The sequence below is a fragment of the Myxine glutinosa genome, chromosome 1, assembly GCF_964187855.1.
Source record: "Myxine glutinosa chromosome 1, kmMyxGlut1.1, whole genome shotgun sequence".
NCBI classification, from domain to species: domain Eukaryota; kingdom Metazoa; phylum Chordata; class Myxini; order Myxiniformes; family Myxinidae; genus Myxine; species Myxine glutinosa.
The window spans coordinates 233682757-233704920 of record NC_136261.1 but is presented as its reverse complement, the minus strand read 5'-3'; the positions used below and the strand labels follow the sequence as shown (position 1 = coordinate 233704920).

The following is a 22164-nucleotide window of genomic DNA, read 5'->3' as shown; positions in this document are numbered from 1 at the left end:
GCTTGGCAGTGCAGTACGCCACTGGGTGCTCCTAGAAATGTACACGTTCGGAGTTTGTTGATGGAGAATATGGAACGTTCATTACCATTCTGGATTGAAGACCAAAACGAAAATCATGTGCCAATAAGTTTGTTTGTGATCCAGGCTAAAGCCCGCAGTTGATCAACCTGAAGGGCAAACGAGGTGGGTCAAGTGAAAGTGAAACATTTAATTCGAGCAGAGGCTAGTTTGAATGGTTTAAGCAGCGCATTAACCTCTGTAACATCAAAATGATGGGCGAGGCAGTTTTTTACACCTTCATTTGATTTTATTCATTGTTAACACTATCTTGTACAACTTGTCTAAGAGGGAACCCAAATGTCCCCATTATAACTTATTCCTATGGAACAATACGTTCCGATACATTCTGTTTTGATATAAATACTATTTCCCAGAAATGCACATACGACGTATATAGAGGACTCCGTGTATATTATTCCAAAATTGTGCTTTCCCAGCTTTAATTCATATTATCTGATCCATTACACCCATGATAAACCACACCCAGGTCAGAAGAATGAAGAACTAGTCTTGCTGGTGAAGGCACACCCAAGTGATTGATTATCCATCATATGCCAGAATGAGCATGACGTTCACTTTAAGTGGTACAATGCAACTGAAGCAGAACATTATACAATTTTGCCGAACCTATGAGAACTTGAACTAAACGTATTGAATGGAACTCATGGCAGCAAAACATTTCCACTTATGTCATTTTATGTGGTACAAGCTTGACTGATTGAATGTTTAAAATAAAATTCATTTCTTCACCTCGAAGATTTTATTTATAAAACATAAGATAAACTTCCATTAAAGCATCCTGGCCTGTTTCACTGCAGCATATCCATCACAAGAGTTACTGCTGACATATCTTTAGCCAAGCGCTCGGTGCTGAACAACCCCAGCAAGAGAGCCATTATCGAGAGATCCAACACACGGTCCAGCATCGGTAAGCCTTTCAGCTATGCTCGTCACTTCCCCATGACAGCGTGAGAGCATCCTGTACCCTCTTTAACCTGAGCTGCTTTTCTCATCTGCTGTGTTGCTTTTTATAAAATTGGCGTGAATAAGGAACATATTAGGTGGGGAATTTCATTGAACTCTTGTTATGTCTCCTTTCCTACAGGGGGAGAAGAAGGGGTAAGGAGGGGAGTTTGACAGTTGGTATATATATATACAGCAATACCCTGGCCTACGTCATTAATTGGTTCCATAAGCCGTGACGTAACTCGTTTTTTGACGTAAACCGGGCGTAATGTCTTAAAAATGCCTTAAAATGAAGACAAACACCATAAAACTAGAGTAAATAACTGGAGGAGGCTGCGGCTTCGCCTGAATCTTTGCCGCTCCCCGTCAGGAGTCCCTCCGTTGTTTTCTATCGGTCGGGTCTTCTCCTCGAACGGGGTGACCGGCACGGACCTGTCGACCGTGAGCGGGCTTGTGTGCCGAGTGGCTCCGCGGCCCGCTTCCCCACGGCATGCTTTACCCAACGTGTCCGAACAGTTTCACCGGTGGTCGTGTCTTGTCGTCTGTGACGAACGAACGAGCTCAGGGTTCCGTGAACCCGGCCGCCCCGGGGATCGACGCTCGCCTCCGAGTCGTAGGCGTGCCCCGTCTTTCCTCGAGCGGCCGAAGTTGCGTGCTTCTTTTTTTTGGACGATGCGATATACGCAGAAACGACGATCTACAGGCAGGCATTTGCAAATCCATGCACATGTGCACATGCACACGTCGATCGGTTCGTCGACGCCGGATGCCGGCGAGGTGCCCGACGAGGCACCCCGGCTCGAGGCATGACACGGTCGTTCATTTCACATGGGCCATGGGCCATGGGGCCTGTCCTCGTAGACATTGCACACTCTGCACGGTGACGTGACGTGACGTCTGCCACGGACGGTCATCCGAGCCGGCATCGTCGTTATGTTTCGCCGTTGCCACATTACGTTGGTTGTTTTACACAGTAAAGGAACCTTTACACAGTTAAGGAATAATCACAAAAATACCAGCGAAAGGCAAAGCAAGCACGCGACCGCAGCACAGGACAAAATGCATATGGCGTCGCCTTTGTTTTGAATGAGAACCAGCAGCTACGCGTACATACAGTATACTGTACGTACATTTTAAAATATTTTTAATGTGCTTTTTATTGTATTTTAAATTGTTTTTTTAGCTTCTTTTATTGTTCATTTATGGACTATTTTATTTATTTTAAATATATTTTTAAGGAAAACTTAATTTTTTTCACGTCCTTCTATAATGATGTAGGAGTGACGTAAAGTCGCACATAATGACGTTCACTGAACTGAAATTTACTCTATAAGAGTGGCGTAAAGTCGGATTTGACGAAGGTCGAAATGGCGTAAAACGGGGTATTGCTGTATACAGTCACGTGAAAAAGTAAGTACACCCCGTGTAAACTTTTGACTTTTTCAACATATTTCAACATACAGCTATTTGATCTTCATTTCAACAATATTGATAGATAAAGGTGATATAATATAACAAATATCATGAAACATTTACATTTTGTAGTCCATTGTATAATTTAAATAAACATAAATGCAAATTTCGCATGTGGAAAAAATAAGTACACCCCTACATTTATCACTACTTCAAATACCTAAAATTAGAATCAGGTGCACCAGCTCAGGTGCAAATGATTAGAACATCGTTAGAGAGGATCTTGGCAGAACCTGTATTATTTAAACCTCAGACATTTAGTTTGGTTTGCTCTTTGTTGTTGAAGTGTGCGGCATCACCATGCCTAGATCAAAAGAGCTCTCAGGCCTTCAGAAAGAAGGTTAAAGATGCCTACGAGTCTGGGAAGAGGTTTAAAAAGATCTCCAAACAATTTCAAATCAATCATTCGACTGTCCGGAAGATCATCTACAAGTGGAGAAGATTCCAAACAACTGCCAACTTGTTCAGGCCAGGCCGCCCCGGCAAGTTCAGCCCGAGAGCAGATCGCAAGATGCTGAAAGAAGTCTCTAAGAACCCCAGAATGTCGTCACGGGACCTACAGGTAGCTCTTGCCACTGTTGATGTCAAAGTGCACGAGTCTACCATTAGAAAGAGGCTGCACAAATTTGATATACATGGTCGGTGTGCCAGGAGGAAACCTTTGCTGTTCAGAAAGAACATCAGGGCAAGACTAAAGTTTTGCCAATGAACACATTGGAAAAGACCAGCAATGCTGGAACAATGTGCTCTGGACAGATGAGTCAAAGGTAGAGCTATTTGGCTACAGTACCAGAAGACATGTTTGGCGAAAACCAAAGACAGCATTTTACCACAAGAACCTGATACCAACTGTAAAGCATGGTGGTGGAAATATTATGGTTTGGGGCAGCTTTGCTGCATCAGGGCCTGGGCAGCTCAACATCATAGAATCCACGATGAATTCTTCATTGTACCAGAGGGTGCTTGAGGTTAATGTGAGGCCATCTGTCGGAAAGTTGAAGCTCAACCGAAGGTGGACCTTGCAACATGACAATTACCCTAAACATACCAGTAAATCCACCAAGGAATGGCTGAAAAGAAAGAAATGGAGGGACTTGGAATGGCCAAGTCAAAGCCCGGATCTAAATCCCATCGAGATGTTGTGGGGGGATATGAAACAAGCTGTGCATGCAAGAAACCCCTCAAACATCGCACAGCTGAAAGAATTCTGCGCAGAGTGGGCAAAAATTTCTCCCAGTCCATGTCAGAGACTGGTAGACAGTTATAAGAAACGCCTACTTGAGGTTGTTTCTGCCAAAGGGGGCAATACCACCTATTAGAGCCAAGGGTGTACTTACTTTTTCCACATGCGAAATTTGCATATATGTTTATTTAAATTATACAATGGACTACAAAATGTAAATGTTTCATGATATTTGTTATATTTTATCACCTTTATCTATCAATATTGTTGAAATGAAGATCAAATAGCTGTATGTTGAAATATGTTGAAAAAGTCAAAACTTTACATGGGGTGTACTTACTTTTTCACGTGACTGTATATATACTAGCTTGGCTCGGCTCCCCCGCTTGCATCACCACACGTCGTTATAGAGGAACGGGCTTATTTTAGCTGAGCATAATGACTACCTGAGTTGCTGTGTTGTCATGATTTACACCAATCATAATACAACAATTATTTTGCACAAATTTATTTGTAGTGTTTGTGATATTACATTTATCTAAATCATAAGCAATTTAGGTTGAAGATTTAGGTTGAAAAAATAAAAAATAATAAAAAAGAACCCCTCATCACATATAGTCAAGTGAAAAAGTAAGTACACCCCATGTAATACATGGGGTGTACTTACTTTTTCACGTGACTGTACATACGGGAGGGGTAGGTGCATACTGGAAGTTTGGGACAATTACACCTCACCACCACGAAATTCAAAACACCTCACCACCACAAAATTCAAAACACTTCACCACCATGTAATTCAAAACACACCACCACGTGATTCAAAACACCTCACCACCATGTAATTCAAAACACACCACCACGTGATTCAAAACACCTCACCACCACGAAATTCAAAATACCTCACCACCACGTAATTCAAAACACCTCACCACCATGTGATTCAAAACACCTCAGCACCACGTAATTCAAAACACCTCACCACCACATAATTCAAAACACCTCATCACCACGAAATTCAAAACACCTCACCACCACGTAATCCAAAACACCTCACCAACAACATTATTAAAAACACTTCACAACCACGGAAACAAAAGTTTGAGGGAGTAGTTCAGTGACAACACAGACACTGACCAGATATGTAGACATATAGATAGATGACTGTACCTGAGTTGCTGTTTTGTCATGGTTTACACCAATCATAATACAAACAATTATTTTGCACAAATGTATTTGTAATATACATGATATTACCTTTTATAAACAATTGAAGTTGAAGATATAAGTTGAAAAGAAAAAAAATTCAAAAGTAATACTCTTAGGACATACACACGGGAGAGATTTTTTTTTATTTTTTTATTTTTTTTGTATACAAGATCGAGGCTCGTGAAAGAGCGAACATTAATCACACAGAAAGACAAACAGACACATAAAACAAATAACATCGGGAGCGGTAGACAAGATGGGGAGAGAGGGGGAAGGACACAGACACAACATTTGAGAGCAGGGACCGAGAGACATGGAGACATCGAGAGATCTGTGGGAGGGAGAGGGCTTTGGGGGGGAGGCATGTGAAGGGGTGGGGGGGGGGGGGGTGGGAGAGGTATAAACATATGGACACTGCCAGGACTTCCAGGAAAGAAGTTGGAATTTCAAACAAGGTGGATCTGGGGTGAATTAGTGGGGGTAGAAAAGATCAAGGTTTTGGATGGGGGAAGATAAGAGATGGTGGTGAACAGCTGTTTTAAAGACCTGGAGGGAGGAGTGGGATTGAAGGGAGTGTGGGAGTTTGTTCCAGAGGCGGGAGAAAAGAGGAATGAAAGAGTGAAGGTGAGCAGCGAGCCGAGATTTCGGCAGTTTAACCATCAGAGGGTTGCTGGCAGATCTTGTGCGACCTGTAGGAATATTTGGGGGACAGAGCACAGAGAGAGCTGGGGGAGCAAGGCCGGAGAGGAGTCGGTAGAAGACAGAAAGACCACCTACCTGCCTGCGGTGAGTGAGTGAAAGGCCCTCAGAGATAGCTTCATCGCGGGAGATTCCAATGATTTTTAAAGCTTTGGATTCAACAGCGTGAAGCCGAGCCAGGTGTGAGGCAGGAGCACCAGCCCATAGGGGAGAACAGTATTCCATTGAGCTGCGGATGAAAGCCTTGTATGTGGTGAGAGGGGTGCATACCAGAAGGTGCATACCAGAAGTTTGATATGATTCCACCAACGCTTGAGGGAGTAGTTCAGTGACAATGCAACATTGCAACACAGACACTGCACAGATATATACATAGATATGTGTATGTGTGTGTGGGTGTATATATATGTGTATGTGTGTGTGTGTGTGTGTGTGTGTGTGTGTGTGTGTGTATGTATATATATATATATATATACACACACACACTATATCTTTCTTCTGCGTCTACTTCTTCCTCATTTTTTCCAACAAATTACAATTGCACAACATTCTTACATTTGTAAGACAATCCTTTTCATATTTATCATGGGTGTACATTGCTTCAATACCCCCAGACTCCTTTAAATTTTCTCGATTTTTGGCCCCCATTCTGACTTTAAGATGTTAAAGGCAAAACACTAAAAATCAGACATTTTGTTTTGCCCCTTACCCCTCCCCCCACCCTTGTATTTGAGGTGATAGAGATATCATTTGGCATAAAGGTTTTCTTTCAAGCAAACAAAATAGGGAGATGAATTGAAAAACTTCGGAATCGAGTCGGTTTCAAGAATTTACAGGGGCCAAATGTCAAAATTGGTTGCAAAAATAAGGGTTTTGGCTTGACGTGCCTCTGTATTTCAACAATTCTAGACAACAATGGGCAATATGATGCCATGCCACATTCCCTACGGATTGACAGACATACACTAGTCTGATACTTTACCTTCCAAAGGCCAAAATCCCACGTGAAATAAAGGTTTCTGGTCTGCCAAGCATTTCTGTGTCAACCAATTGAGATGAGACTTTGCACAAAGAATACTTTGTCGCAGCTCCTATGGACCAAAGCGGGTAACTGTCATTTTCACATTCTCATTTTCTTAATAATAGACAAAGGTTTATGTGTTCACATGTAGGTGATGATGCACCTAGACGCCTTTTTGGAAACTAGGTCACACTGACCTATTTATGGCCTGATCTGACCTTTTTATCTATCTTCACCAATTAGTAAACCTTTATTACTTGGCTGCCTGTCTTATGTGGCCAAAATACGCAGCATTAATGTTTGCATAGAGCAGTACAGGGTGTCCATAAAATCCTTGTGCAACGTTGAACTTTCATAACAGTTGTTGTACTGTATACATGATAAATACAAAATATAAATGGTGCATGAAATCATATTTCATCAGGTCTTCTTTACTCACGACAGTTAAAATTTTTAGGTTTCAACATAACCACCATCTATCTATCTATAAATATATAAAACACAGTTTGTGTGTGTGTGTGTGTGTGTGTGTAATGTTACCGATAGACTCCTAAACAGAGAGGCTCACGTGCTTGATATTTGGCATAGACATGGCCATTGAGCCTGGGAAGAACATGGCCTACCTCAAAATATTTGACGAGATCCATATTTTTTATTCATATTTACCTCAGCGCATTTCAGCGAGGAATATTATACACGGAATCTGAGCCGGTGGCAGAGCAGCGCGCTGATTCGCTCAGAGCGATCACGTGATGTTCCATCCCCGCCGCCAGACCATTGAACATAAAACACAGTTTGTGTGTGTGTAATGTTACCGATAGACTCCTAAACGGAGAGGCTCACGTACTTGATATTTGGCACAGACATGGCCATTGAGCCTGGGAAGGACATGGCCTACCTAAAAATATTTGACGAGATCCATATTTTTTATTCATATTTACCTCAGCGCATTTCAGCGAGGAATATTATACACGGAATCTGAGCCGGTGGCAGAGCAGCGCGCTGATTCGCTCAGAGCGATCACGTGATGTTCCATCCCCGCCGCCAGACCATTGAACATAAAACACAGTTTGTGTGTGTGTAATGTTACCGATAGACTCCTAAACGGAGAGGCTCACGTACTTGATATTTGGCCTCCTCCCTCCCCTGCCCCCTCCCTCCCCCGCCCCCTCCCTCCCCCTCCTCTCGCCTCCCCCCTCTTCCTCCCCTCCCCTTCCCCCACCTCCCCCCTCCCCCTCTTCCTCCCCTCCCCCTCCTCTCCCCTCCCCCTCCCTCCCCTTCTCCTCCTCTCCCCTCCCCCCTCTTCCTCCCCCTCCTCCTCCCCTTCCCCCACCTCCCCCCTCCCCTTCCCCCACCTCCCCCCTCCCCTCCCTCCCCTCCCCCTCCCCTCTCTCCCCTCCCCCTCCTCTCCCCTCCCCTCCCCCTCCTCTCCCCTCCCCCTCCTCTCCCCTCCCCCCTCTTCCTCTTCCTCCCCTCCCCCTCCTCTCCCCTCCCCCTCCCTCCCCTCCTCCTCCTCTTCCCTCCCCCCTCTTCCTCCCCCTCCTCCTCCCCTTCCCCCACCTCCCCCCTCCCCCTCCTCTCCCCTCCCCCCTCTTCCTCCCCCTCCCCCTCCTCCTCCCCTTCCCCCACCTACCCCCTCCCCTCCCCCTCCTCTCCCCTCCCCCTCCTCTCCCCTCCCCCTCCCCCTCCCTCCCCCTCCTCTCCCCTCCCTCCTCTTCCTCCCTCTCCCCCTCCTCCTCCCCTTCCCCCACCTACCCCCTCCCCTCCCCCTCCCTCCCCCTCCCTCCCCCCTCTTCCTCCCCCTCCCCCGCCTCCTCCCCTTCCCCCACCTACCTCCTCCCCTCCCCTCGCCCTCCTCTCCCCTCCCCCTACCCCTCCCTCCCTCCCCCACCCCTTCCCCCTCCCCCTCCCCCCTCTCCCTCCCCTCCCCTTCCCCCTCTCCCCGTTTCCCTCTCCTCCCCTTCCCCCTCCCCCCGTTTCCCTCCCCTCCCCCACCCGGCAATGCCGGGTACTTCTGCTAGTATTTCATAATACAGTACATCGTTCCATCCGATTTTCCAACTTGTTGAAAACATTCTCCAGTTGCCACTGAACGTCATTTCATGAATTGCATCTGTGATCATAGCACTAAGTTCATCCAAAGAATGTGGGTTTGATGACAATAGTTTTACATGGCATGCTTATAGATGTTTAGACAGCTTGTATTTTGCAGTGTTCATCAACCTTGATTTTAGGCCATATGATGCATGTGGCCAATCTAAACAATACTGTTTGCATTCACTAGCATTTTGGAATTTATTATTCATACATATTTTTGTTTTTTATTTATAAGCTTTTCAAGAGGGCAGGTTCAATCTTAGGTCAAAGGTCACAAACTATCACATCAAAGGAATGTGAATTAAGGACTACTAGAACACAGATGTTGCACTCTGTTTCCCCACCCCCATTATATTTCTTAATGAGGAGTGCAAATTGGATTTGTACAATTTGTACAATTTGTACAAAGTACAATTCTTGTTGGATTGTCTATTATTTGTTCCGCAAGTTCTGAATAAGCGCTATGTAAATGGGCCCCTTAACATACAATGGGTGGAAAGACATGTGGAGTCGTTTTCAGCTAGTGGTACATTTTATTTGGGTGATCAAACCAAGGCACATCCCAAATGAATGCACAAAAGCCTAAACAATGCTCAGTTGGTTTCCTTCCGGGATGTGCCTTGGTGTGATTTTGACCTGAGCAACTCCACTTAGGGCAAATATTTAACAGCAAGCATGGATTTTCATGTCAACTTTGTGGCTTCATGGAGCTGACAGGGTGGCCAAGTCGCCAATAAGCTGTCCAGCCTGAGTTTGAATCTCGGCCCACCTATAAACGGTCATCCCGGTTTTTCACAGACAAGGTGATTCATCAAGGTGTGTGTCGTCCCTCGGATGGACGTTAAACCGGTGTCCCGTCTGCCGGAATTAATTTGTGGACGTTAAAGGTCCCATGGTGTCCTTCACGAAGAGTAGGCGAGCTATCGCATTTTATTTTGCATTATTTATTTTGTCTATTTTATTTCCGATAACCACTCCAAATTATGTTTTATGTTTTGCCCTATACGCTTCAACCTGCAATTCCCATTGAGTCATAACGCTGAATGAACTGACAAAAATGGAGATTTTTTCTAGATTTCTCTGCAATAACTCAACAGATATTTTATAATTGAAATAAAATCTTCATATTCATCATTCATTATATTGAGTTTAAATATGTCCATTAAAATGGCAATGCCCCCCATCCATTCCATTCGTTTTAATGAGTGTCCAATATAATGGGACTTCACTGTATTTTATATTACAGATTTACATCTTTGTGAGCACAATACCATAAGTGAAGTGTTAAATTTAAAGGGCATTTGCCCTTTAAAAAAGGAAGAAGAAAAAAAGTAAAAAAAGTAAAAAAAAATATATATATTTTTAAAGGTTAAAGGAAAAAGGGTTAAAAGGGCAGAAATGCTTTTTGTTTGCACTTTATATTTGAGGGTTTATTTGGAAACTTAACTGCGAATTCGTCTCCTACTTTATCACTGCTTGTCCACCATTGCTGTTAAATCTTCTTCTGAAGTCACTGAGACTGAACACTGATCCTGTTTGCTCTTGCGCACCAGCGGAAGTTCAGAGTGAGATTGAGCGCATCTTTGAACTGGCACGCACGCTCCAGCTTGTTGTACTTGATGCGGATACCATCAACCACCCTGCGCAGCTTGCAAAAACATCTCTTGCTCCAATTGTTGTCTATGTCAAAGTTGCCTCACCAAAGGTGAGTTTCATCAAATTTACTGTTTCTTTGATTTAATTTACCGTTGTTCTTGACTATTGTTATTTGTTTTCTAAGTGGAATATTAATGTTCCAAATGTCTGTCTTTATTTTAAACATAATTGAGGCTTTTGGAAGAATGAGGCGATAGATGGGCAAAGGCTGTCAAAGGCCTACAAGTGCACACGACTCAGTCAAGGTCATGAGAATCCACACAAGGAAAGGCACTCGATGAGACACGTGAATAAATTACAGCAACAAAATAACACCGAAATTTAACCAAAACTGAAGCAAGAAAATTCCGGAACAAGTATCATCAGTTTTAGAAGACTCTCCAAGTAGAGAAGATCATGTCTGGTCACAAAAGAACCTGGAACCGCATTCTGGTTAAAACCAAGATGGAGGACAACAGTCGTGTGTGCTGCAGAACAAGAGTGTATCATTAGGTAGGAGATTATCTGCATTATCGGGTGATGCCTGCCTTTCATGTCGTTGTGTTTAATTGATGCCGTGCATTCAAATATGGCCATTAATTTGTGTCAAATGGACAACTGTCATTCAAGCAAACATTCAATATGTTGAAGGCTCATTTAGGAGAATTGTTAGATTAGGGGAGGGTGGACGGAGGTTACATTTTCACACCCATGTTTGTTTGTCTGTCTGTCTGTGAGCAGGATATCTGAAAAAGTTATGGATGGACTCAGACGGGACTTGGTGGACAGGTTGCTTGTGTGACAAGGACAAATTGATTCGAGTTTGAGGAAGATGCGGATCCAAATTCCTCTACTATAATTTTAAAGTGATTCTACACCATTGAGAAATGGGGCCAAAAACGATATATAATAATAATAATAACAATAATGCATTTATTTTATATAGCGCTTTTCAGGAAGCCCAAAGACGCTTTGACAGAGTGCAAAACATAATGCATAGCAAAACATAAAAACAATTGCAAAAAAAGAAGAATCAATAGGGAAATATTCAAAGCACAAAGGAGGGAGAAGGAGAGGAGATAGTCAGGGGTTAGATGCTGTGGGTTAAATGTTGAATGCAGTGTTGAACAGGTGGGTCTTGAGTGATGTTTTGAATGTGGTGAGTGAGGAGGAGTCTCTGATGGTGTGAGGTAGCGAGTTCCAGAGGGTGGGAGCAGCGATGGAGAAGGCCCTGTCCCCCCAGGATCTAAATTTGGTCCGGATGGGGGGGGGGGAGGGTCAGGAGGTTGGTACCAGCAGAGCGGAGGTTGCGGGTGGGAGTGTGTCTGGAGAGGAGGTCAGCCAGGTAGGATGGGGCCAGGTTATGGAGGGCTTTGTAGGTCAAGAGGAGGATTTTGTACTGGATTCTCTGGGAGATGGGGAGCCAGTGAAGCTTGTAAAGGACGGGGGTGATGTGGTCACGGGTCCGGGAATGGGTGAGTAGACGGGCAGCGGAGTTCTGAATGTATTGGAGTTTATTGGTGATTGTTGAGGGTGAACCATAAAGGAGGCTATTGCAGTAGTCCAGACGGGAAGTGATGAAGGCGTGGATGAGGGTTTCTGCAGCCACGGAGGAGAGGGATGGACGGAGACGGGCGATGTTTTTCAGGTGAAAGAAGGCTGTCTTTGTGATCTGTTTAGTGTATTTGTCGAAGGAGAGGGTTTGGTCAAAGATGATGCCAAGATTCCGGATGTGAGGGGAGGTGGATACTGGGAAACCGTCGATGTTGAGGGCAAAGTTATGGGTGGACTTGGTGAGCGTTTTTGGGCCAATGATGATTATTTCAGATTTATCACAGTTAAGTTTGAGGAAGTTGATTTGAAGCCAGGATTTTATTTCAGTGATGCAGTTTGTCAGGATAGAGTGGGTGGCGGTGGAGATGGACTTGGTGGAGATGAAAAGCTGGATGTCATCGGCGAAGCAGTGGAATTGGAGACCATGACGGCGGATTAAGTGACCGAGGGGGGACAGGTAAAGGATGAAGAGGAGGGGGCCAAGAACTGAACCTTGGGGGACACCTTGGGGGAGGGGAGCAGTGGGGGATTTGCAGTTATTGATGGAGATGAACTGACGTCTGTCAGAGAGGTATGATTTAATCCAAGATATATAGCATGATATTTCAAAAGGTTATGGACTGGTTATGAAAAAACTTGGTGAATGGGTTGGGTAGGTGACAAGAACGAGCCAATTCGATTTTGGTTCGGCTCCAGATGCAGATCCGGCCTATCGGTGGTATACAAAAGGTAAACACTGTCAGCTTGGTGGAGGTATGTGCTATACCGAGTGCCATCCTAGTTTTGGCTGCAACACTCCTTGTTTATGTGCTATTATCTACAGGGGGACCTGCAAGTTACTTTACTCTTTGGAGCGCAAAGTCACCCCCTGCTAAATTTCTCGCACCTCCCGATCCCTTCCTCTCCGTCCTTTCCCGCCGTGGTATACGGCAACACTGACTCGCAGACGCGGGAATAGGCAGGAAGTTAGACGGCATGGCGGACACCAGTTGTTACAGTGTCGAAGAGTGGTTGGCTGCTTGAACACGGCACTATTGTGTTGGCGTCAGTTGACCAGTCGCTGTAAAAGTCAACAAGAAAGAGACCTAGTGAATACGGCAAACCGCAGACCACTATGCAGGCTCCCATGAAAAATATCTTCAGTTGAAGCCCTGGCATCCATAATTAGTGAATGAAATGAGTGGTGCCGACATGGATTGGCATTGTGCATAATGTCATATCTTGCTCGTCAACTTCTTGACTGCCCTGTCTGAAGGGAAAGTGCTGTTTTCAGATGAATGTGCCATATATCGAAGCTCACGGACATTAAATGTGGTATTGAAGGAGCCCGGGCTCCAGCATGAGACGGACAAAATGACGGGCAAGACACAAACTCGTCCGAGAGGATATTTATTCGTAAAACCAACTCGGGAACACTGAAACTCTGAAAAGCCCGTTTATCGGGCTGCCTTATAAAGCACAACCAGAAACCGAAACCGAAAGCCACGCCTCTCAGGCGAGGCGTGCTTCGGTGGTCACGTGATCAACAGGTGTAGCTGATTATACCCGCACGCGTGGCATGCTTTGGTGGTCACGTGACCAGCCACTCTGGCGCCGTGGTTCCCCGCCAGTGACGTCACCGGCTGGAGCAAGGAGATTCTGATGCAGGTCTTGCTTGGGGGACCCATGGGTCGCTACACACGCCCCCCCAGAATGGACTTGATCCAGGAAGGTCAACCTGAGGGGGGTCCGGATGACCCGACCGAAACGACCCCTGGCCAGTCGCGGGGGGGGGGGGGGGGGGGGTCCGGTGTGGTGGCGGGTGGTCGGACGGGGGGTGCAGGCAGGGGGGGGGGTCCAGTGTGGTGGCGGGTGGTCGGACGGGGGGTGCAGGACGGGGGGCGGCCGAGGGGCCGGGCAAGTCCTCGGGGGAGGCTGCCGAGGTTCCTCGCGGGCCTCCCGAGGTTGCAGTTCACGGGTGCAGTGCCGAGAAGGCTCGAGCGGTGCACGCGAAAAGCAGGTGAGCCAACCGAGGGGCTGGTCAAGGCCTCGGGGGAGGCTGCCGAGGTTCCTCGCGGGCCTCCCGAGGATGCGGGGCTGGTCAAGGCCTCGGGGGATGCAGTGGATGGGGGGCGGCCGAGGGGCTGGGCAAGTCCTTGGGGGAGGCTGCCGAGGTTCCTCGCAGGCCTCCCGAGGTTGCAGTTCACGGGTGCAGTGCCGAGAAGGCTCGAGCGGTGCACGCGAAAAGCGGGTGGGCCAACCGAGGGGCTGGTCCAGGCCTCGGGGGAGGCTGCCGAGGTTCCTCGCGGGCCTCCCGAGGATGCAGGGTCGGAGAGGTAGTTGCGGTTGTAGTTGTAGGTGCGCGAGGGTGATGAAGCGGCCGTGCCGCGAACGTCAGTGTGCGCGAAAGTGACGAAGCAGCCATTCCGCCAACGTCAGGGCGCGCGAAGGTGACGAAGCAGCCGTGCCTTCGGAGGGTCTTGGAATAGGTTCACCCCTCCGGTCGTAGAGGAGGAGCCGAGCGCGGTGCGCAAACCTCATAGTCATGGCCGTCGTCGTTACCGAAACTCCGGCATGTCGAAGCCGCGTTCGAAACTGCGCCCGAAGCCGTGCGGGGGAAGCTGGCGTCACCAGCCGAGGTGGCTTCCCTGGCTAGGGCGTGCTTGCCGTGTCCGTTCGCAGCCCCCGCATCCGTGCGGGGGCAGTCGGGGTTGCGTGTTCAAATCACGTCGGGGTCACCAGTGAAGGAGCCCGGGCTCCAGCATGAGACGGACAAAATGACGGGCAAGACAAAAACTCGTCCGAGAAGATATTTATTCGTAAAACCAACTCGGGAACACTGAAACTCTGAAAAGCCCGTTTATCGGGCTGCCTTATAAAGCACAACCAGAAACCGAAACCGAAACCGAAAGCCACGCCTCTCAGGCGAGGCGTGCTTCAGTGGTCACGTGATCAACAGGTGTAGCTGATTATACCCGCACGCGCGGTACGCTTTGGTGGTCACGTGACCAGCCACTCTGGCGCCGTGGTTCCCCGCCGGTGACGTCACCGGCTGGAGCAAGGAGCTTCTGATGCAGGTCTCGCTTGGGGGACCCATGGGTCGCTACAGTATTCTGCTCGAAGGAAAATCCACATTTTACGTTGGAATTGGAGCATCATCCTCCACACGTAATGATATGGGCAGGAATGATCTCAATAAATTGATTTGGTCCTTATTTTTTGATAGACCGGTAAACAGCATAGCTTATATGATCACATGTTAAGGAACTGGCTGGTACAATGACTTGTTGCTGTGGAAATGGCTGAAAGTGTCTGGTTTCAACAAGACGGCAAAGTCACTTTCAGGCCACCTAGCACTGTATGACTGTATAATAGCAATAACCTTGTACTGTATCACAGCAATAACCTTGTACTGTATCACAGCAATAACCTTGTACTGTATAGTAGCAATAACCTTGTACTGTATAATAGCAATAACCTTGTACTGTATAATAGCAATAACCTTGTACTGTATCATAGCAATAGCCTTGTACTGTATCAGAGCAATAACCTTGTACTGTATCATAGCAATAACCTTGTACTGTATAATAGCAATAACCTTGTACTGTATAATAGCAATAACCTTGTACTGTATCACAGCAATAACATTGTACTGTATAATAGCAATAACCTTGTACTGTATAATAGCAATAACCTTGTACTGTATAATAGCAATAACCTTGTACTGTATAATAGCAATAACCTTGTACTGTATAATAGCAATAACCTTGTACTGTATCATAGCAATAACCTTGTACTGTATCAGAGCAATAACCTTGTACTGTATAATAGCAATAACCTTGTACTGTATCATAGCAATAGCCTTGTACTGAATAATAGCAATAACCTTGTACTGTATTGAGGGAGCTGCGCTCCAACGCGAGTCGAAAGAAGTGACGCGACCAAAGACGGAATTCGTCCGAGTTGCTTTATTAAAACAAAACAGCTCAGGTATTCTGACAAAAGCCCGTTTATCGGGCAGCAATATATATACACATTTATGTCGGGAGGTTTGCCCGGCAAAAGCTATACCGGGCATGCCCGGGTGTCAAGGGCGAGCCTTGGAAAGGCGAGTCTGGACCTGCCCGGGCGTGTTTGGCTGCGGCCTGGCAAGTCGAGGCTGGGCGTGCCCGGGCGCTCTGGACAAGCACTGGAAAGGCGAGAGCGGGCATGCCCGGACGCTCTGGGCGAGCCCTGGAAAGGCGATAGCGGGCATGCCCGGACGCTCTGGGCGAGCCCTGGAAAGGCGATAGCGGGCATGCCCGGACACTCTGGGCGAGCCCTGGAAAGGCGAGAGCGGGCATGCCCGGGAAAGACGAGACCGGGCGTGCCCGGGAGGTTCGGGCGTGCCCGGGAACAGTGAGTCCGGGCATGCCCGGGAGAGGCGCGTCTGGCCGTGTTCTGGCCGGTGCAAGGCGATTGTGTGCATCCAGCGGTAACCGCTACACACGCCCCTCCAGAATCGACCTGCACCGGCAGGGTCAATTTAAGGGGGGTCCGGATGACCCGGCCAAAGCGACCCCTGGAGGGTCGTGGGGAGGGGTCCGACGTGGTGGTGGGTGGTCGAGCGGGGGGAACTGTGGACGGGGGGCGGCCTCGCCGCGGAGGAAGGGCCAACCATGGTGGTCGGTCGACGTCCATGTGCGCCGGTTTGAGGCGGTCCACAGAGATCCGGTCCGACCGGCCGCCAACGTCGACAACAAAGGACTTGTCGCCCTGTCGCAGGACCCGGAAGGGCCCGTCGTACGGCGGCCGGAGTGGCCCCCGGTGCGCGTCATGACGCACAAAGACGTACTCCGCTGTGCGAAGCGCCGGGGGGACGTAGGACTGGGGGCCACCGTGGCGGGACGTTGGCACGGGGGCAAATCGGCGGGCGGCCTCCTGGAGGTCCGAGCGCTGGTGTGCGGCGGACCAGGGACTGGTAGCGTCGGGCACGAACTCGCCCGGGACGCGGAGCGGCTGGCCGTAGACGAGCTCGGCGGCGGACGCCCGGAGGTCCTCCTTGGGGGCCGTGCGGAGCCCCAAAAGGACCCACGGCAGCCGGTCGGTCCAACCGTCGTCCTGAAGGCCGGCCATGAGTGCGGCCTTCATGGAGCGGTGAAACCGCTCGCACAACCCGTTGGCTTGGGGGTGGTAGGCTGTGGTGCGGTGCAGCGTGACCCCCAACGAGCGGGCGACCGCGCCCCAAAGTTCGGACGTGAACTGTGGGCCGCAGTCGGACGAGATGTCCGCCGGTGCGCCGAAGCGCGCGACCCAGGTGGCGATGAACGCCTGCGCCACGTCGGTGGTGGTGGTGGAGGTGAGGGGCACGGCCTCCGGCCACCTGGTGGTCCTGTCCACCATGGTGAGCAGGTGGGTGAACCCCCGCGATGGGGGCAGGGGACCCACCAGGTCCACGTGGACGTGGTCGAAATGCCGTGCAGGCACGGTGAAAGGTGCCAGCGGGGCCTGGGTGTGGCGGTGGACCTTGGCCCGCTGGCAGGCCATGCAGGCGTTGGCCCAGTCGCGGACGTTCCGTCGAAGGCCGTGCCAGACGAAAAACGCCGACACCAGCTTCTGAGAAGCTTTCCGGCCCGGGTGAGAAAGGCCGTGGATGGAGGCGAAGATGCGGCGCTGCTAGGAAACGGGCACGATGGGGCGAGGCTGGCCCTGGGAGACGTCGCAGAGCAGGACGGTGCCCGCGAAGGGGATGTCGGCCAGGCGGAGGCCCGTGTCCGCCACCCGGAGGGCCTGCACCGAGGTGTCGGTGGTCTGGTCGGCCGCCATGAGCGCGAAGTCGACGCCGAGGTGGACCGCGTTTGCGCTGGCCCGAGAAAGACAGTCGGCCACAGCGTTGTCTTTGCCGGCGACGTGCCGGATGTCCGTGGTGAATTCCGACACGGCGGAGAGGTGGCGCTGCTGGCGGGCCGACCACGGCTCCGTGACTTTGGCCATTGCGTAGACCAACGGCTTGTGGTCGACGAAAGCCGTGAACGGGCGGCCCTCCAGGAGGTGTCGGAAATGGCGAACGGCCAGGAATAGACCGAGCAGCTCGCGGTCGAACGTGCTGTATTTTAACTCGTTCGGCCGGAGCTGCCGGCTGAAAAAAGCGAGTGGCTGCCAAACCCCGTCCACCCATTGTTCATGGACGGCGCCCACCGCGTAGTTGGAGGCGTCCGTAGTGAGGGCGATGGGCGCGTTGAGCACCGGGTGAGCCAGCAGCGTTGCATCGGCGAGGGCCCGTTTTGCGCTTGCGAAGGCCGCGTCCATGGCCGCGGACCAAACGATGTCATGCTTGGCCGGCTTGCCCCGGAGGGCCTCGTAAAGGGGCCGCATGAGCTGAGCAGCGCGGGGCACGAATCGGTGATAAAAATTCACCATGCCGAGGAACTCTTGTAGGGCCTTGATGGAACGGGGACGCGGGAACGTGGTGATGGCCTCGACCTTGGTCGGCAGCGGCACGGCCCCGGTCTTGGTGATGCGGTGGCCCAAAAGGTCAACGGTCGTCGTGCCGAAGTGGCATTTGGCCGGGTTGACAATTAAGCCGTGCTCGCTGAGGCGACCGAACAGTGTTCGGAGGTGGAGGAGGTGCTCGGCGCGGGACGTGCTGGCGACGAGGATGTCGTCCAGATAGACGAAAAGAAATGGCAGGTCGCGCAGCACGCCGTCCATTAAGCGCTGGAACGCCTGGGCCGCGTTCTTGAGGCCAAACGGCATCCTCAAAAATTCGAACAGGCCGAACGGCGTGATGACGGCCGTCTTCGGGACGTCGGCCGCCCGGACAGGTACCTGGTGGTATCCCCGTATCAGGTCAATTTTGGAAAATATGACCCGTCCCGCCAAACGGGCGGAAAAGTCCTGGATGTGCGGGATCGGGTACCTGTCGGGGGTGGTAGCGTCGTTGAGGTGGCGGTAGTCGCCACACGGGCGCCATGCGCCCCCCGGCTTTGGCACGATGTGCAGTGGTGAGGCCCACACGCTATTGGAGCGCCGCACGATGCCGAGGTGCTCCAACGCGTCGAACTCGGCCTTTGCCATGGCGAGCTTGGCCGGGTCGAGGCGGCGGGCCCTGGCGTAGACCGGCGGGCCCATAGTGGGTATGTGGTGCTCGATCCCATGCCACACTGCGACGGCCGAAAACGTCGGCCGTGTGAGGGCCGGGAATTCCACGAGCAGGCGAGCGAACTCGTTCGCCGTCGGGAGGGCGCACGCCAGTTCGGTCGGCGTGGAGCTGCTCATCGTGCACGCCAGGGAGCTGAAGGTCTCGGCGTTGACAAGGCGATGACGTTTGACGTCGACCAGCAGCCCGTGCGCGCAGAGGAAGTCGGCGCCCAGCAAAGCCATAGGGACGCAGGCGGTCACAAAGGTCCACTGAAAGCGCTGGCTGCCGAAGCAGAGGGTGACGTTGCGCGGGCCGAAAGTGCGTATGGCTGAGCCATTAGCAGCGACCAAAGAGGGGCCGCAAATGGCGTCCCGCCTGTCCTGCTCGGAGGCGGGTATGACGCTCAGTTGGGCGCCGGTGTCACAAAGGAAACGCCGCCCGGACGCTTTGTCCCGAATAAAAAGCAAGTTGCCCGAGTGGCCGGCGCTCATGGCTGGGAATGAACGCCGGCCCCGCCGTTTCCCGACTTGCCGAAAGTGCACGGGGGTCGGCACGTCCGAGACTTGTGTCCGAACCTGGCGTGGTAATAACACCACGCCTGGTCAGGTGGAGGCCCCGGCCGTCGTGTCGGAAGCGGTCGGTGCGGCGTGGCGGCCGCCAGTTTCACCGGCAGTTCGGCCTCCAACCGCGCAGGGCGCTCGGGCGTCGTGGGCGTCGCCTCGGACGGCGGCAGGCTCCAGGTAGCCGCGCCGATGTGTTGGCCCACCGAGGAGATCTTATCGGCTTCCCTGGCGAGGGCGCGGGGATCGGTGATCGACGTGCCAGCCAGGGCGAGGCGTACCGGGTGAGGCAGCTGGCGAAGGAACAACTCGCGGAACAGAAAATCCGGAGAGTGCTCACCGAGCAGCGAGAGCATATAGTCCATGCGCTCGGACGGGCGCGTGTCGCCGAGCTCGGGCAGGTCGAGCAGGCGCCGTGCACGTGCCGCCGGTGAGAGGGCGAAAGCGTCGAGGAGGAGCGTCTTCAGCGCGTCATACTTGTCGGCAGCGGGCGGGTGCTCGAGGAGGCTCAGGGCGCGGGCCGCGGTGGCGGAACCGAGCGCTGCCACGACGTGGTGGAAGCGGGTGTCGTCCGCGGTGATGCCTCGCAGGGCGAACTGGGAGTCCGCCTGGGCGAACCAAACAGCCGCGTGAGCCTCCCAGAAGGTAGGCAGTTTAAGAGTCACTGCCGTGTCCATGTCGGTAGGTAACCAGTGAGGGAGCTGCGCTCCAACGCGAGTCAAAAGAAGTGACGCGACCAAAGACAGAATTCGTCTGAGTTGCTTTATTAAAACAAAACAGCTCAGGTATTCTGACAAAAGCCCGTTTATCGGGCAGCAATATATATACACATTTATGTCGGGAAGTTTGCCCGGCAAAAGCTATACCGGGCATGCCCGGGTGTCAAGGGCGAGCCTTGGAAAGGCGAGTCTGGACCTGCCCGGGCGTGTTTGGCTGCGGCCTGGCAAGTCGAGGCTGGGCGTGCCCGGGCGCTCTGGACAAGCACTGGAAAGGCGAGAGCGGGCATGCCCGGACGCTCTGGGCGAGCCCTGGAAAGGCGATAGCGGGCATGCCCGGACGCTCTGGGCGAGCCCTGGAAAGGCGATAGCGGGCATGCCCGGACGCTCTGGGCGAGCCCTGGAAAGGCGATAGCGGGCATGCCCGGACGCTCTGGGCGAGCCCTGGAAAGGCGAGAGCGGGCATGCCCGGGAAAGACGAGACCGGGCGTGCCCGGGAGGTTCGGGCGTGCCCGGGAACAGTGAGTCCGGGCATGCCCGGGAGAGGCGCGTCTGGCCGTGTTCTGGCCGGTGCAAGGCGATTGTGTGCATCCAGCGGTAACCGCTACAGTATCAGAGCAATAACCTTGTACTGTATCATAGCAATAACCTTGTACTGTATAATAGCAATAACCTTGTACTGTATCATAGCAATAACCTTGTACTGTATCATAGCAATAACCTTGTACTGTATAATAGCAATAACCTTGTACTGTATCATAGCAATAGCCTTGTACTGTATAATAGCAATAACCTTGTACTGTATCAGAGCAATAACCTTGTATTGTATAATAGCAATAACCTTGTACTGTATAATAGCAATAACCTTGTACTGTATAATAGCAATAACCTTGTACTGTATAATAGCAATAACCTTGTACTGTATCATAGCAATAGCCTTGTACTGTATAATAGCAATAACCTTGTACTGTATAATAGCAATAACCTTGTACTGTATGATAGCAATAGCCTTGTACTGTATAATAGCAATAACCTTGTACTGTATAATAGCAATAACCTTGTACTGTATAATAGCAATAACCTTGTACTGTATAATAGCAATAACCTTGTACTGTATAATAGCAATAACCTTGTACTGTATAATAGCAATAACCTTGTACTGTATAATAGCAATAACCTTGTACTGTATCATAGCAATAACCTTGTACTGTATAATAGCAATAACCTTGTACTGTATAATAGCAATAACCTTGTACTGTATAATAGCAATAACCTTGTACTGTATAGTAGCAATAACCTTGTACTGCATCACAGCAATAACCTTGTTGGTGCATGTACCGTATCAAGTCCTCCACTTGGCCAACAATCGTGTTGCGGCCCTCCCTGGCTTTGATGGCTCTTCCTGGCTATGACGGCTGTGTGATGGTCTGCGGCATGGGTGTTATGTGCAACCAATGTGCCGTCATGGGCTGAACGTGATTTTGCAGTCATTGTGTCACTGTATCGAGATATTCCATGATATTAAAGCGCGGCGTTACGCGCGCTGCTTGCGAGCAAGGAGGAAGCGGACAAGCGGTAACTTATAAACGTCTTTATTGTAGGAGCTCACTGTAACACTGGCCCGCTCCGGGCTGGGCGCCCGGTGTATATCATGAGGCCACGCCTACCCCTCGGGCGTGGCCACTGCCCACTTGGTGCGCGGGATGATGTCACCACGCCAGTGGGCTTTTGTGTCCGCCACAATATAATGTATGTTAAATGGACGATGAAAGTGTGCAGAGACAGGGTACAAACAGTTAAATCTTGGTTTCATCAGACCACAGAATCTTGTTTCTCACAGTCTGAGAGTCCTTTTGGTGCTTTTTTGCAAACTCCAAGAGGGCTTTCATGTCTCT

General features: G+C 50.5%; 1 protein-coding gene across 6 annotated transcripts in view; it reads left to right on the top strand.

Moving 5' to 3' along the window:
• LOC137435054 (voltage-dependent L-type calcium channel subunit beta-1) overlaps positions 1–22164 on the top strand; it is a 262933-nt gene that overhangs the window by 224832 nt on the left and 15937 nt on the right. For all 6 annotated transcript variants that reach the window (XM_078785041.1, XM_078785038.1, XM_078785030.1 and 3 more), the window contains 2 exons: positions 879–988; positions 10259–10410. In XM_078785041.1, the coding sequence (XP_078641167.1) occupies positions 879–988; positions 10259–10410 (262 nt within the window). The remainder of the gene's footprint in view (positions 1–878; positions 989–10258; positions 10411–22164) is intronic.